This window comes from Artemia sp. Qi Xiang Cuo, chromosome 8 (genome assembly GCF_049724085.1).
Source record: "Artemia sp. Qi Xiang Cuo chromosome 8, ASM4972408v1, whole genome shotgun sequence".
NCBI classification, from domain to species: domain Eukaryota; kingdom Metazoa; phylum Arthropoda; class Branchiopoda; order Anostraca; family Artemiidae; genus Artemia; species Artemia sp. Qi Xiang Cuo.
Window position 1 is genome coordinate 25005959 of NC_142801.1, and position 14667 is coordinate 25020625.

At 35.2% G+C, this 14667-nt stretch overlaps 1 protein-coding gene across 3 annotated transcripts in view; it reads right to left on the reverse strand.

The window, feature by feature from the left end:
* Window positions 1–14313, reverse strand: part of LOC148949267 (cobalamin trafficking protein CblD) — a 64005-nt gene extending 49692 nt beyond the window's left edge. For all 3 annotated transcript variants that reach the window (XM_089092906.1, XM_089092907.1, XM_089092905.1), the window contains exon 1: window positions 14222–14313. In XM_089092906.1, coding sequence (XP_088949032.1) covers window positions 14222–14224 — 3 coding nt within the window. In that variant the 5' untranslated portion in view covers window positions 14225–14313. The remainder of the gene's footprint in view (window positions 1–14221) is intronic.
* Between the last annotated feature and the right edge of the window lie 354 nt (window positions 14314–14667).

Sequence of the window (14667 nt, forward strand, 5' to 3'; positions counted from 1 at the left end):
CTTAGTACCTTCAGTCCCTCTAAAATTATTACAGATGTTCCTTTTGGACAAACTGGATGCACTCTGTGTGTTTTTGGTTTAGCTTAACATGCCCCTCAAAATCCTCCAAAGTATCTACTTAATACCCTTAGCCTTTTCGGATAAACCCATAATCAAACATTCCCCCTTCTCTTAATGATGAATGCTGCATATAAACAATTGGAAAATTACATAATTTACTGTTCCTACCCCGGGCCTTTTTTTTGGGAGGGGGGCAGGCGTAGCTATTATACCTTTTAGCTAGTTTGAGCAAAATGACATTTTCAAGGTTTTGATAAGTGTTGAGCAGAGGGGGCACCTAAAATGGACAAAGAGGGTAGAGGGTTGCCCACCAATTTTCCTTCGCCTTTCAACTTAGAGTAGTTTTTATCCAAATCAAAGTGGATAACAAAGTTATGATGCTAAGCTTAAGCTAATGATATCTTCAGTTACTTTCTATACAGATTCTGTTCTAAAGAGTTCTTACATTTTTAAATGATTTTACTAGACTTAGAGAATAAGACTTTGTCCAAAAATTTATGTCTAAAACTGAAATTCCTGATCTATTTCCTGCTCCCTTGCATTGCAAGACTAGAGAACAATCAAAGAAACTTTCAAAGCGACATTGTTCCACAAAAAAGAAGCAACTTCTTCAGCCAGAGAGTTGCCAACCTATGGAACGAGCTTCCAGAAGACCATAGTATATGCAGAACCACCTCACACATTTGAGTAATAAATTGACAAATAGTTGCTATATCAAGAGTTCCCGTTCCACTGGAGGGTAGTTGAATCTTCAACTAAGAAATAATAATCAGCCAGACAAGAAAACCATTCCTATTGTGTCATTACGGAGCACATCAAGGATTGAAATCCTTAACTAGCTCCAAGGTAATCAGTAAGAGCTGCACAAGCTGGCAATATTATACCAAAAAAAGTAATAATGCTTCTCTAGATGATGAAACTGGTTCTCCTGCAGTTACCTTTTTTCCTAGTAGCAAGACTAATGGCATTAATGCACATGATCTGAGAGTAAATTTAGTTTTAGATAATTTCATCTGTTCAAACAAGCCACAAAAGAGTGTTGGAAAGATTAGGTTTCTTTCATAGCAAGTAAATTGCTTTTAAGAAGAATTTATGAAGCTTGAAAGCATTAGATGATATACAAAAATTGTGTGAACATAAGAAGCGTGTTCAAGCATCCTTTAACTGGCATACCTGACTAGCCCTAATTTCTCTGGATGTAATCTGTAAGCAGCAATAACGAACATTTATCTGGCCAAATGCAAGCTGAACAGCTTGAAGCACATTTCAGCTTCCCTTAATAAAACTATCTGGCTATCCCTAACTTCCCAAATTCAGTCTATGAGGGATAAAAACACTCATCGGTCTGCGTGTTAGGTAAGATTCTTATGAACAACTAGGGAAAACACAGATTATGTGTACTCCAATGTAAACAAATCCTACACAGAATCTCTGAGGTTGTACCACTTTTCACTATTATTGTCACATTTTGTCCTCTTTAATACTTTCATATATTTTTATATTTTGAAATGATTGAATTGTTTCCTTACATATGATGTCAGTGATCCTGGATTTTCTGGAGTTAGTATTAACTGACCACTAATCCAAACCTTTTCAATTAGCAATCCTTGAAACCTGTGATGTAATTTGCATCTTTTGAAATGCTTAGGATGAGTAATTAGGCTTGTCAGATAAGAATTTTGGTATGCATAAAGAAATTATTACTGACAACAAGGTAAATAACAACAATGATAGAATATACCCAATGTAAAAATTGATTTGGTACAATTCTAGACATGCAGCTTTTGTTGTCTTGGAAAGTAGTTAAGTCAGATGAATAAAGATTTCAGGAATATTTCCAGAGCTTAAACTATGTGCTGGCAAGATGTTTTGAAGTATCCAGTTTACTGCTCCCATTTCACTTTTCAACACAACCACATGTCTCATCAATAAATGATAAAAATCAATCTTAATGCTAGGGATTCTCCTTTCCTCTCAAGACATCCAACCACCTCTACTATCTTATTTAATTCAGAGTAACAAAAATAAAAGGACCAAAATGAATATGTAAAGTAACTTCATCCAACTTAAATTTGCATTAAATTTTTGATATTTGACTAACTAATACTGTACAATGTTTTTGAAAGACCAAAGGGACACCTTAAATATCAGCTTTTGTGGAGGCATGTTCTACTCTGTAACACATAATTCCGGGGAAAAATCAGAACACAACGTAGGAGTTAATCTCACCTGAATATCAAAAGAAGATCACAAGTCTTGACAATAGTGCTTGGTTTCAACCAAACAGATAGTGGAAACGAGAATTAAGTAACCCAAAGAAGAGCTTAAGGCCCATTGATACAAAAAAGAATTGCTCTATATCGTCCATTATAAACGTTTTTAGTTTGTGTGGCCAAACCATTTAGAATCCAGTTGACAGTCTTGACAAAACCTGTATAGCTTAGATAATATATTCAAACAAAAAATAGAAAACTAAAAGCCAACACCTAATTTCCAAGATTTATTAACTTATGTCATCAGTGCAGCATCCTGCAATACTTGTGCTTCTGTGCCATGCTTGTGCTTAATTAGGCTTGTGTTTGTACCATGCTTGTGCCTTGCTTATGTGTTCCTTTGTTTTCTAGGTAGCCTGGGTCATCAAATCGTATTAATACAAACATTGCAGGGAGTCAGAAGTGAGATTCTTCCAGTTAGCATGGACGTCCAACAGCCTTCTATAAATTAGGACTCTAGTTATCTTGCAGAGGAATGGAATCAATTTGAGCAACATCCCCAACTGATATTTGCTGGCCCTCTGTCTGGGAAAATGAAAAATCTTTGTGCACTCACCTCCTAATTTGGACAGGAAAAAAAGGGCAGAAAAATTTTCAGTACCTTTGAATTTGAGAATGGTGATGCCCACAAAATAGAGCCTCTCCAAGCATAGTTTCGGAAACATGCTAGCCCAAAGAAAAATACTCTCTTTGCTAGGTTTTTTTTCAAATCAGGACCAGTTAAAATGCAGAAGTGTGGAAAAATACATACTGACTTAACGACATTAGCCAAGCCTTGCCTTTACAAGGAACCTGTTGAGATGATTCACAATCGAATTGTCTGTGGAATAAGAAACTAGGCTGTCAAGGAGAGACTCCTGGGTGAAGGGGATTCATTGACTTTAGAAAATGCTATAACATGATGTAGAACCTACAAAACAACAGAGGCTCAGTTAAAGTCCTTCAGCGGAAATAAATCTATACCTATCAAACAGAAGATATATGATGTTACTCTCAACTCACCCCAAAGTTACTTCTACAATTAGAGAGAATTCACAGGTAATGCCCCAAAAAGAAAATAATGCTACTTTTGTGGTGGAGCATATTCAGCTAAACATGCTAGCCAAGAAAAAGGAAAAATTTGCTCCCACTGTTAAAAGCCAAAAATTTTTGCAAAAGTCAGTAGGAGCAAGATTGTGAGTATGATAAATGAAGGAATCCAACAAACAGGCACAGTCCCAGAAGTAGATGATACAATATTGTTGTATATTATTAATCAGAGTGAGATGGATGAAGCAATTGTAACCCTGGTAATAAACAACCAGCTACCTGTTTGCTTCAAGCTAGATACAGGTGCCTAAGCTAATTTCACTCGTATATCAATCTTTGATCAGCTCAATCCTAAACCAAAGCTCCATCCAACTAGTCAGAGATTCACCAGCTATTGTGGTTCCAAGATACCAGTTGTAGGAGATTGTAATTTACCATATAGCTATAAGTCCAGCAAAGCTGTGACCCACAAATTCTATATTGTTGACTCACCATCTACTCCTATCATTGGCTAAAGGTCAAACATTGACCTGGAATTGATCAAGTTGATCCTCAATATTAATTTAACCAAATCCAAAACCTGTATACAAGATCAGTATAAAACTGTCTTTGATAGTATTGGTTGTCTGGAGGGTGAATGCAGCATACATATGAAGGAAGGTTCTGTACCAACTGCATATCTAGCCCAAAAAGTTCCTGAAGCACAGAAGAGTAAACTTCTGCAGGAGCTGACATGCATGGAGATATGGTATAATCAAGAAGGTTACTGAACCCACAGACTGGGTCAGTTCAATGGTAATGGTAGAGAAAAAAGATGGAAGGGTTTGATTATGCATAGATCCAGTAGATTTAAACAAATGCATAAAGCAATCATATTACCCAATTTAGCAAACTGGATACACCATCTAGGTATTGGTTACCTGCACTGTCTGAAAGTGCATCTTACATGATGACATTCAGCACCATATATGGAAGATACAAATTTCTGAGAATGCCATTTGGCATAATTTCAGCCCAAGACAAGTTTCAGAGGAGAATGAAAGAAATGTTTGAAGGGCTAAATGGATTCACAGTTATAATTGATGACATCCTGGTATTTGGGGGAGCCAAAGAGGAGCATGATGAGTGCCTGAAAGCCCTCCTAGATCAAGCACTGCAGAAGGGAGGGAGTTTTAATATGGAAAAATGCCAGTTTGGCGTTAGCAATGTCTGTTACTTTGGACATATCATTGGAGCAGAAGGCATGAAGCCTGATACAGAGAAAATAAAAGGTATCAATCAAATGCCCAGTCCTCAGTCAGGAGAAGAGCTCCTCGCCCTCTTAGGAATGCTGAATTACCTGGGAAAGAAAATAACCAACTTGTCCACTCAAAAAAAGATCCTAAGTGAAATTGCCAAACAAGACATATTCATTTGGGGCCAAGAGTCTGATAAAGTTCTATCAGAACTTAAATCTTACATTGTCTCAAACACATCATACTTTGACTATACCAGTAAAATGTATAATTTAAAGTTGATGCCTCCGGGCATTGCTTAGGAGCTCATCTTTGCTGCAATGGGGAAGTTGTGGCCTATGCATTTTGGGCACTGAGTAAGACTGAACAAAAATATTCACAATTTGAAAAAGAGCTTGATACAATTGTAGATGGCTGCAAGCATTTTTGCCATTACTTGTATGGAAGACGTGTAAGCGTCATTACTGATCATCCTCCATTGGAGACTAGGGTAAAGGTAATGATGATTTGACAGTATTTAAAAAAAAAAAGAAGTTTTTCTACTCCAGAAGTCCTAATTTAAAGACTTTTGGTTTGAAAAGGGTTTCAGTATGTAAAAAAACATGTAGGAATTTAATTGTTTGATGATAAGTTTGGAGTTTTATCTGAAAAGGGTACAAAATTCAGATTTTCCAAAATTAGAGCATTTCAAGCAAATTTGACACAACAAAAAAGTTACCTGTTTTTGACGCAAGTTGGAACCCAATTTGATGTGTGTCAAAATACTTGGGGAATACCTGTGGGCGAAAACAGGTGTATTCGACATGTATATTCTTGTTTTCTTTGTTTTTCTTGTTTGTTCATTTAATACTAACAAAATTGGTTAATCATAAGGAGTGTGATATTGTGACCTACATCACATAAATCTTCTTTTTTTTCTAAGTGTGGCATATAATGACTTCCAGGTGAATCTTTGCAATTTTTGGCAGTAGCGGGAACTCATAAATTTGACAGGTTTATTTTCGTTCAGTGGACCCTGGAATTTCAAAACCAATTATTTTTTATTTGTTTAACATGTTCAATGAAGTTTTGACAGAGTCACCTATATTTCGACAGGGCCTGTTGCTGTCTGTCGAAAATTTTGACAAGGTTACTACAAGATATTTGCAAAAGAAATAAATCCATTTGTAGAAGCCATTATCTACATTTGAATTTGACTAAAGGAACATTTTTTGTGTGTCTGGTATTCCACTGCATTAAACAAGAATTTTTGACACTTGGAACCTAGTTTTGACAATGTAATATTTGTTGCCATTTTAATTCGATTTTATTAAGAAAAACCTAATGTGACTAGAATTCAGATATATCTTGGTGCACTGGTGCTAATCCCAACTTTCTTTTTGCAATAAATAACCAAGTAACAGCAGTTTTAACATTGCATGCCTGTAAAATTGTTGGGAGCTCCTTTCTTGTCGAAAAAAGGAAACTGACTGAATGAAACTGACGTTTCCTATAGTTGAAATACAAAAACGGTTTCAAGAGTTTGCACTCCAAGTCATGGCTAAGCAGAGTTATTCCATTTTGAAGGAAAATTTTGAAAGGGGTTCCAAAATTGCAGTGTCGAATCACTAGTGCCTTTACCCTATTGTTGCCAATCCAATCCACAAGACCCCCCTCGAGTTCAGACTCATATTGCAGCTTCAGCCTTATGATCTCCACCTGTAATTTCGTCCCAGATCAGAAATTCCTGTTGCTGATGCTCCCTCCAGGCTGCACTTACCTGACACTGATGAGACAAACTGCAGAAGGAAAGTGATGCATATGTACACCAAATCATCAAACACATACCAGTGAGTGACAACAAATTGGCAGCAATCAAACTTGAAACCAATAAGACTCCCAGTTGAATTCTGTTTGAAAGGCCAAAGAGTCTGGATGGCCAAGCTGCAGGAAAATGTGCCTGTCAAACATAGTCAATTATTGGAGCATTCAGCATTAACATTAGATTAATGTTGCAGCAGACATACTGTCCCTAGTATGCTGTACAATAGTCAATCAGTAGTTGATCCTGAGCATAAAGTTGAAATTTTCAACAAACAATTTGCATTTGTTTTTTCCTCCAATTCTAGTATTGTTTTTCCCTACCTCCTACATATGATGCATCAAATACTATGGAACCTATTCTGATTATTGATTCAATAGTTCTTAAGGAACTTATGTCACTCAAATTGAATAGACTGGCTGGGCCAGACTGCTTTCATCCAAATATCCTTCATGAATGTCAAACAGTCTTGTGTCAACCTCTTTACTTACTGTTCAAGTTATCATCAAATCTTTCCAGACTACCTCTGGATTGGAAATCAGCCCACATCATTCCAATATTTCAGAAAGCCAGAAAGAACCTTTCTGAAAACTACTGACTTATCAGCATGACTTCAGCAGTTGTGATGGTTCTTGAAAGAATTATCAATCCTGTAGTTATTAGACATCTTGAAGCAAATAATCTCTTGCACAGCATTGCTTTTGTTTTGGAAGATCTGTTGATACTAATCTCTTTGAATCATAGGACCATATTACTGTTACTTGGTGCAGGGGTGCCTACTGACATGATTCTTCTTGACTTTTCTAATGCTCTTGACAAAGTTTGTCACTAGCTTCTTACAATCAATTCGCATGCTGTCAAGCTTGAAGAGAAGTCCCTGCTCTGGATTTTTGATTTTCTTTATATGCAATCTCAATGTGTTCAGTTATTTGATGACTCTGGCAGCTGTATTCTTTCTTTGTCAAAGCATGTTTTGAGTGGAGTTCCTCAGGGTAGTGTTTTGGAACCTACACTCTTTAATATCTTCATTAATCATATTGCTTCCACTATCAGTAGTAAACTAATGCTCTATACTGACAACCTAAAGCTCATTGGACCAGCCTTGTCCTGTGAAGATCATACCCTTCTACAAAATAATCTTGGACTGCTTAATCAATGGGCAGAGGATTGACTTCTTAAATTTAATGCTGCCAAGTGCCATTTCATTGACCTTGGCAAAATGAACCCTTGTCAATCTTATTGTCTCTCAGGTCACCCACATTCCCTTGTAAATACTGAATGTAAAAATCTTGGAATCACTATTGATAATGAATTAAAATTCAGCACTCATGCTAGGAAGTCTGGTGGTGCTAATTCAACCATGGGGCTGATTAAGCCTACTCTTTCCACTCATTCCCCCTACAGGCATCAGTCTTCTGCATAAGGGACTTGTGTTTCCTAAGCTTGAAGTTGGAATGTCTCTAGCTTCCCCTTATTTTAAGAAAGATATAAAAGTGTTGAAAGATGTGCAGAGACATACCACCAAAGTGATATCTGGTATGCAGGAACTTTCCAACCCTGCAAGACTAGCAAAGGTGAAACTACCAACTCTTGAGTGTAGGAGAAATAGAGGTCACACCATTTTAACATACAAGTTAATAAGGGCTAATACACTCCCAGCATTATTTCTCACTGTTGGTCCTAACTCAAGAACTAGAGGTCATCAATTGAAACTTGTTAAGTAGCCTACCCTATCCAAAGTTGGTGCTCAATTCTTTTCTTCCAGAATCATGAGCTCTTGGAATTAACTCTCTTAAAAAATGTTACTTCTGAATCTGTGGACATCATTACACAAAGACTGGATACTGAATGGTCCTCTAGAGAGCGTAAACTGAACTGGGAATCTATGGATCAGCACAATGCACCTGAACACTTAAGAATCCTGAACTCAACTCAAATTGTCAGCTCTGGAGCTCTACAAAGATAAATCCTTAGAACTAGAACTCCAAGTTACAATTTAAGGTAATAAGCTAAATTAAACTAAAAACATAAGCTAAATTCCAAGGTGCTGGTATACAGTACCAACACATTGGAACTTTTTTTTTTTGGGGGGGGGGTCCCCCTACCTAGCTGCAACCCTGGATCTAAGTTTCATAAAACAAATTTCTGACATCTCAATTAAAAAAAAAATTCTATGAATAAACTAAAACAATTTTTGCAAAAAGAACTACACAAAAAACTCATAGTGAATTTCAGAGGATGACAATGCTTAGATCCTAATTTTTTAGGAAATCTAGTATTGCTTTCTTAAAATTTGTACACTTATCTGGTGTAATACATTGGTACATTCCATGTATAAATACATGAATACATTATGCTTTGTTAATGTTAGGTTTACTAACTTTCAATACCCACCATTCTGTTAACTAACACAACCTATAAAAGATTGAAACTGCAAGATTTCACACTATAGATTAAGAAATATTGTACTGGGCAATTTTTTCTATTTTCCTGCCCTGTGTAACTTCTTTAGTACAATACCAAAAAAGAATTGCAGATAGGAAGTTGCAATGATGGAAAAGTAGTTCCTAGAAAAATATTTTTATCTGTATAGGGTGTTGTAAAATAGTGGAGACAAAAAATTCAATAGAACACCCTATTTTTTTATTGCATTTTTTGATTCTACAGAGAATTCAAGATGTTTTTAATACTTAATGTCCTGTGCCTATCTTCAACTGTTTATGAGATATTGACAATTAAAGTTGGCAATTTTAATACTTTGGTGCTCAACAAAACAGCAAAAAATCAAGGAAACAGTTTGCACATTTCTATCTTAGTTTCTTATAAGCTATGTAAAAATTATTTACTGGTGGGACCTATTGAGCTTCCAAACTTAATACTTTGTAGGACCCTTGTATGGTACCTCCAGTAGATAATTTAACATAGCTTATTAAAAACTAAGATGAAAATGGGAAAACCATATCTTTTTATATTTCATGGTTAAGGCTTTCTAGACTGTCAAAAAGTCAAAATGGCAGACTTCTAATTGTCAATATTTTGTGAACAGTTGAAGATGAGCAGAGGACATTATATATGAAAAGTCTCTAGAATTTTCTGTTGAATCCAACATTTCATTATTATACATTAATATTGAATAAGAATTCACAGTCCAAAAATTTGTTAATATATGGATTGTTTCATTTAAGAAATGTTTAATATATGGGATGTTCCAATTAAGAAATGTATATTTGTATTTCTCAATACTTTTTGGTACACCCTGTATAGACAAATATAAATTTTCTGGAAACTAATTTTAATGCTGTTATAATTGAACCATAATAAGAAAGATAAGGGGGTTGGAGAAGACAAAATGACCTTGTAAATATATATGAGCAACATAAGAATAATATTAAAATGCAGCAAAAAGGTGGAAATTACAAGAATCTAGGGAATTTACAAGAATTTTTTCCTCAGAAATAAAAACAGGAAGTTTATTCTTGGGAAAGTGTGCTATTTTTTTTAGTTCAAGGCAACATATGTAAGAAAATTAAACATTTTCCACATATCTCACATGTTGGAGACAAGCAGTAGAATGAATTATAGTTACAAAAGGATTTTGTTGCTGTTTTTTCACCCCATAGGAGACAAATCGCTGTTCTTGTGTATCTTGCATTTAGACCATGAATTGGTTTGAGTCTTCTATGCTTTGAAGCACCAGAGCAAACCAATACCAACTTTGATGTTGCTTGCAGGACTCTGTTAGTGTCTGTTGCTTCATTTTGAGCAAGTAGTAAGATAGTAGAAAAAAAATTTTAAACTCCTTATTATAAATGTAGAACTACATAGGTACACAGGACAGGGAGTAGGCTAATATTTTGATATTTGGAAATTATGTTTGAGAGCAAAGAACAAGCTGACAAAAAACTACTTATTTTATTTTTCACCATTGGGTGGAAGATGTTCACTTAGTCAAATTGCACACTTTATTATTGATTTTTAGGCAAATTTGCAGTCTTCAATATAATTAGCTAGGATGAAAGTGGATACATAACTAAATACCTTTTCTTTAAGTTCAATAATTGTTTCTTGGCCAATTGTCATTCTGAGCCCTTAATGGGGCCCCAAAAGGTTTAAACAGTCTATAGAAACCAAAATTTGAAAAAAAAATCCTTAAGAAAACTTGCAGAGGGGGGGGAGAATTGCCATTTGTAGTCATTATCATTATTATTATTAGTTGCAAGTTGTCGCAGTCACAGTTGCAAGTTGTTGCAGTCAGAAGTAGTCATTGTTGCAGTTGCATTTGTAGCCGCTAGTAGTTGTGGCCCTGAAACTTTCAAGTTTATGCCCTTACCCATTCTTAAGATATTGCATATACTCCTTTTTTTCAGAGGGAGGGGGGAAGAATTGCCATTTGTAGTCATTATTATTTTCTTTAGTCTTAATAGTAGAATGTCATTGTCAAAGTAGAAATATTGTCACAGCAAAACAGACATAATTTTTTAGCTGTTTCTAATCCTTTTTAGAAAATTTATGTAAATTTTGATTTCAAGATTACATTTTACAATTAAAACTAAGGAAAATAACAATTACCATGTCTCAATCAGCTGAAATTGGCATTTTTTCTCAATAGCCAGTTTTTTTTTAAACATGCTTTTAAACTGGTTACTATGGACTATTTTAAGCCCTTTAAGGGCACAAAATGTAATTTCCCATAGAAGCAGTTACTGAAGTAAGACAAAGCATAAAAAAGGCATGAAGTGATATATTCACTTTCATCCTAGCTAAACTAAGATGTAAACTGCAAATTTACCAATTTTTGTTAGCCTAAAAAATTTTCTACTCTAACTATGATCTAAAGCTTTTCTATTATACCATTGAGATGCTTTTTCTGAATACTAACAACAATTTAGCTTGCTGTATTAACACAGAGGAAGACAAGGTCTACTTTTTGTGTATAAGCACTTCATTAAGGAAGGAGGTCATGACCAACATGAAAAATTTGTGAAATAAGTTACAACAATAAGAAAAATCTCAGTGAAGACCTAAAAAACATATAGAACCTTTAATCTATCTTGATAGCACAAAAAATATCCTGTCAGAAGTCTTTACAATCTTTTTGGGGGGGCAACTGTCTTCTCTAGACCCAAATTTGCCCCATCCCCCTGACCTTAGTTTGTCCTCCCAGCAAAATGTTGTTAAAATTAAGATAACCCTACATGATCAAGTATCCAGAGAAACAGGTTAGTTTTTTTGCATATTTCTAGTGTGCTATATAATTTAGCTAAGATAAAAGTGAAAACATCATTTGATATATCTTTATGCTCTTTTATAATTCAAGAATTGCTTCTGGGGCTAGTTGCATCTTGAGCCCTTAAATGGGCCCCAAAGGTATTTCATTTTTGCAGCCACACAAATAAGTTATCAACACTAGTTAAGCTATGAAAAGGAGTCAAAAACATATCCCTAGCTTATAAATAAGTTATTCAAGAGCAATATATTCCAAAACATTTATTTATAACAATTCAAACCTCATTTATTACACAAATCAAATATAAAGAATTTTCCTACCATTTTAAGTTTTTCAAATGCCATCAGCAAAATAGCACTGAATTTTGTGATTCAAAACTTTGCTGTTGACAATTCACAGTAAATTATGGGGGTGGGTAAATTTCATTGTTAATTTGCAGTTGGCCATATAATTTAGCTAAGATGAAAGTAAAAACATCATTTGATGTTTCTTTATGCTCTTTCATTATTTATATAAAATATATTTGGGACCCCTTTAAAGGCTCAAGATGCAACTAGCCCCAGAAACAATTCTTGAATTATGGAAAAGGCACCAAATGACATTTTCACTTTCATCTTAGCTAAATTATGTACCCCACTAGAAATTTACAGTAAATTCTACTTTAGCTACTATTGGCTATCTTCAAAAGGGGTTAAGTTAGGAAAATGAAACTTTCAGGGATGGGTCTACAGGCCAAAGTATGTCTTGGGAAGGTATTTTGATAGAGGGTCCTGAAATGTGCCTACATGACAGGTCTATATCTGTTGAAATTTTGACAAAACAACATTTTTCCTTAATTTTCAGTTATCAGTTTCTTTTTCAGTGGTTTTAGTTCTGAAAATTCAATTCCTGTTATTTGAGTAGAATTTTGGGCCATATCAATGTTTTTTGTTTTTTTTAATTTTGGGAAATGTATTTTCATATCTTTAAAACCTTATAAATTGGGATTGAACAAAGTTGTGAGGCTGAAAACAATTTTTTTTTGTAGTTCATTTAAGCAGAAGATCTATTTAACAAGGTTTCACTTTTATAACACACAGATTTTTAAAGGTCATCAAAGGTCAGTACCCTCTAGAGAGGAGTGGAGGTATGTACTTCAAAATCCATTCCCAGGACATACTTTAGCCTGTAGACCCATCCCTGACAGTTTCATTTTCTTAACCAAACCCTTTTCCAGGATAGCCAAAAGTAGCTAAAGTAGAGGGTATAGCCTATCTTTGCACATTCGGGGGGAGGGGGTGGGTAAATTTCATTGTTAATTTGCAGTTGGTCATATAATTTATATGAGATGAATGTGAAAACATCATTTGATGTTTTTTATGCTCTTTCACTAGGCCTATTCATGTAAAATATAGGCTATTTGGGACCCCTTTAAAGGATCACGATGCAATTAGCCCCAGAAGCAATTCTTGAATTATAAGAGCATAAAAAGGCACCAAATGACATTTTCACTTCCATTTTAGCTAAAATAAGTAGCCCACTAGAAATTTACCTTTTCTCAGTAGCCTACACCTGCCATTAAGGTAATCCATGACTCACTTTTCAGTTTTCACTGTCATTATCCCTTGATTTGGGAAAACTGCCTCCAACTTTGTTCCCCCCCCCCCTCAAAGATTTTGACAAAATTATGCCACTGGCCTGCCCCCCTCCCCTAGCAAAGATCCCTAGCTATGTCAGGTAAAATTCTACTTTAGCTACTTTTGGCTATCTTGGAATCGGGTTAGGTTAGAAAAATGAAACTTTCAGGGATGGGTCTACAGGCTAAAGTATGTCCCGGGAAGGTATTTTGAAGTACCTACCTCCAATCCTTCTCCCTCTAGAGGGTCCTGAAATTTTGCTACATGACAGGTCTATACCCATTGAAATTTTGACAAAACAACATTTTACATTAATTTTCAGTTATCAGTTTCTTTTTCTCTGGCTTTAGCTCTGAAAATGCAATTTCAGTTATTTGAGCAGAATTTTAAGCCATATAAATAGTTTATTTCAAAAATTTAGGAAATGTATTTGCATATATTTAAAACCATATAAATTGGGATTGAGCAAAGTTGTGAAGCTGAAAAAAATTTTGTTGTACTTCATTTAAGCAGATGATCTATTTTACAAGGTTTCACTTTTATAACACACATATTTTTAAAGGTCATCAAAGGTCAGAATCCTCTAGAGGGAGAAGAAGTGGAGGTGGGACTTCAAAATATCTTCCCGGGACATACTTTAGCCTGTAGACCTATCCCTGAAAGTTTCATTTTCTTAACCTAACCCCTTTCCAAGATAGTCAAAAGTAGCTAAAGTAGAATTTTACCCTATGTCATTGTAAATAGTTTGGGCTATGTACTTGTACATTAAAGAAGGAATGCAAATTATATTGGAGTTTCAGTCACAATGTGTTAGGCTAGTTACAATTAGGCCTAATCTGCATAGGCTTTTATGACGTAGCCTAAGAATTGTTTTCTTACATGTTTCCTCCTCAATAACTCCTATTTTCAGCTACAAATTAACAGTGTAATTAGCCTAGAGATACCAAAACACCTCCCACGACGTAATTTAGACTATTTACCATATCCAACAATACACAGCAAGAATTTTAATGTTATATTTTCTGTTTCTTCTTCAAATGATTCGATTTGATTTTCCCAAACGAAGTTTTTCAGATATTTTCGGCCTGAAATTGAGGAATCTGGAATGAGCGACCAGGGGTTTTTAACGATGACTTTAACAATTTAGATTCCAAATGGCCAAGCCCTTCTCTATTGCTTAAGCAAGTATTCAGCAAAAAATAACCTTATATTTTATCTTATATTTAGCTGCTGCCCCGAACACTACAATGCCCCAATTACACTACCTCTACAAGGTATGAGTGACCATTGTGTATTGTTTGTGTACCTAATCAGTGCATTCCAAGCAGAAAAAAGAAGTCTGGTGTACTAACCCAACACACCAGAGCTGGTAAACCTCTAATAGGAACGCCTCTAAGCAAATGACTACCATGTTATGATGGCGACA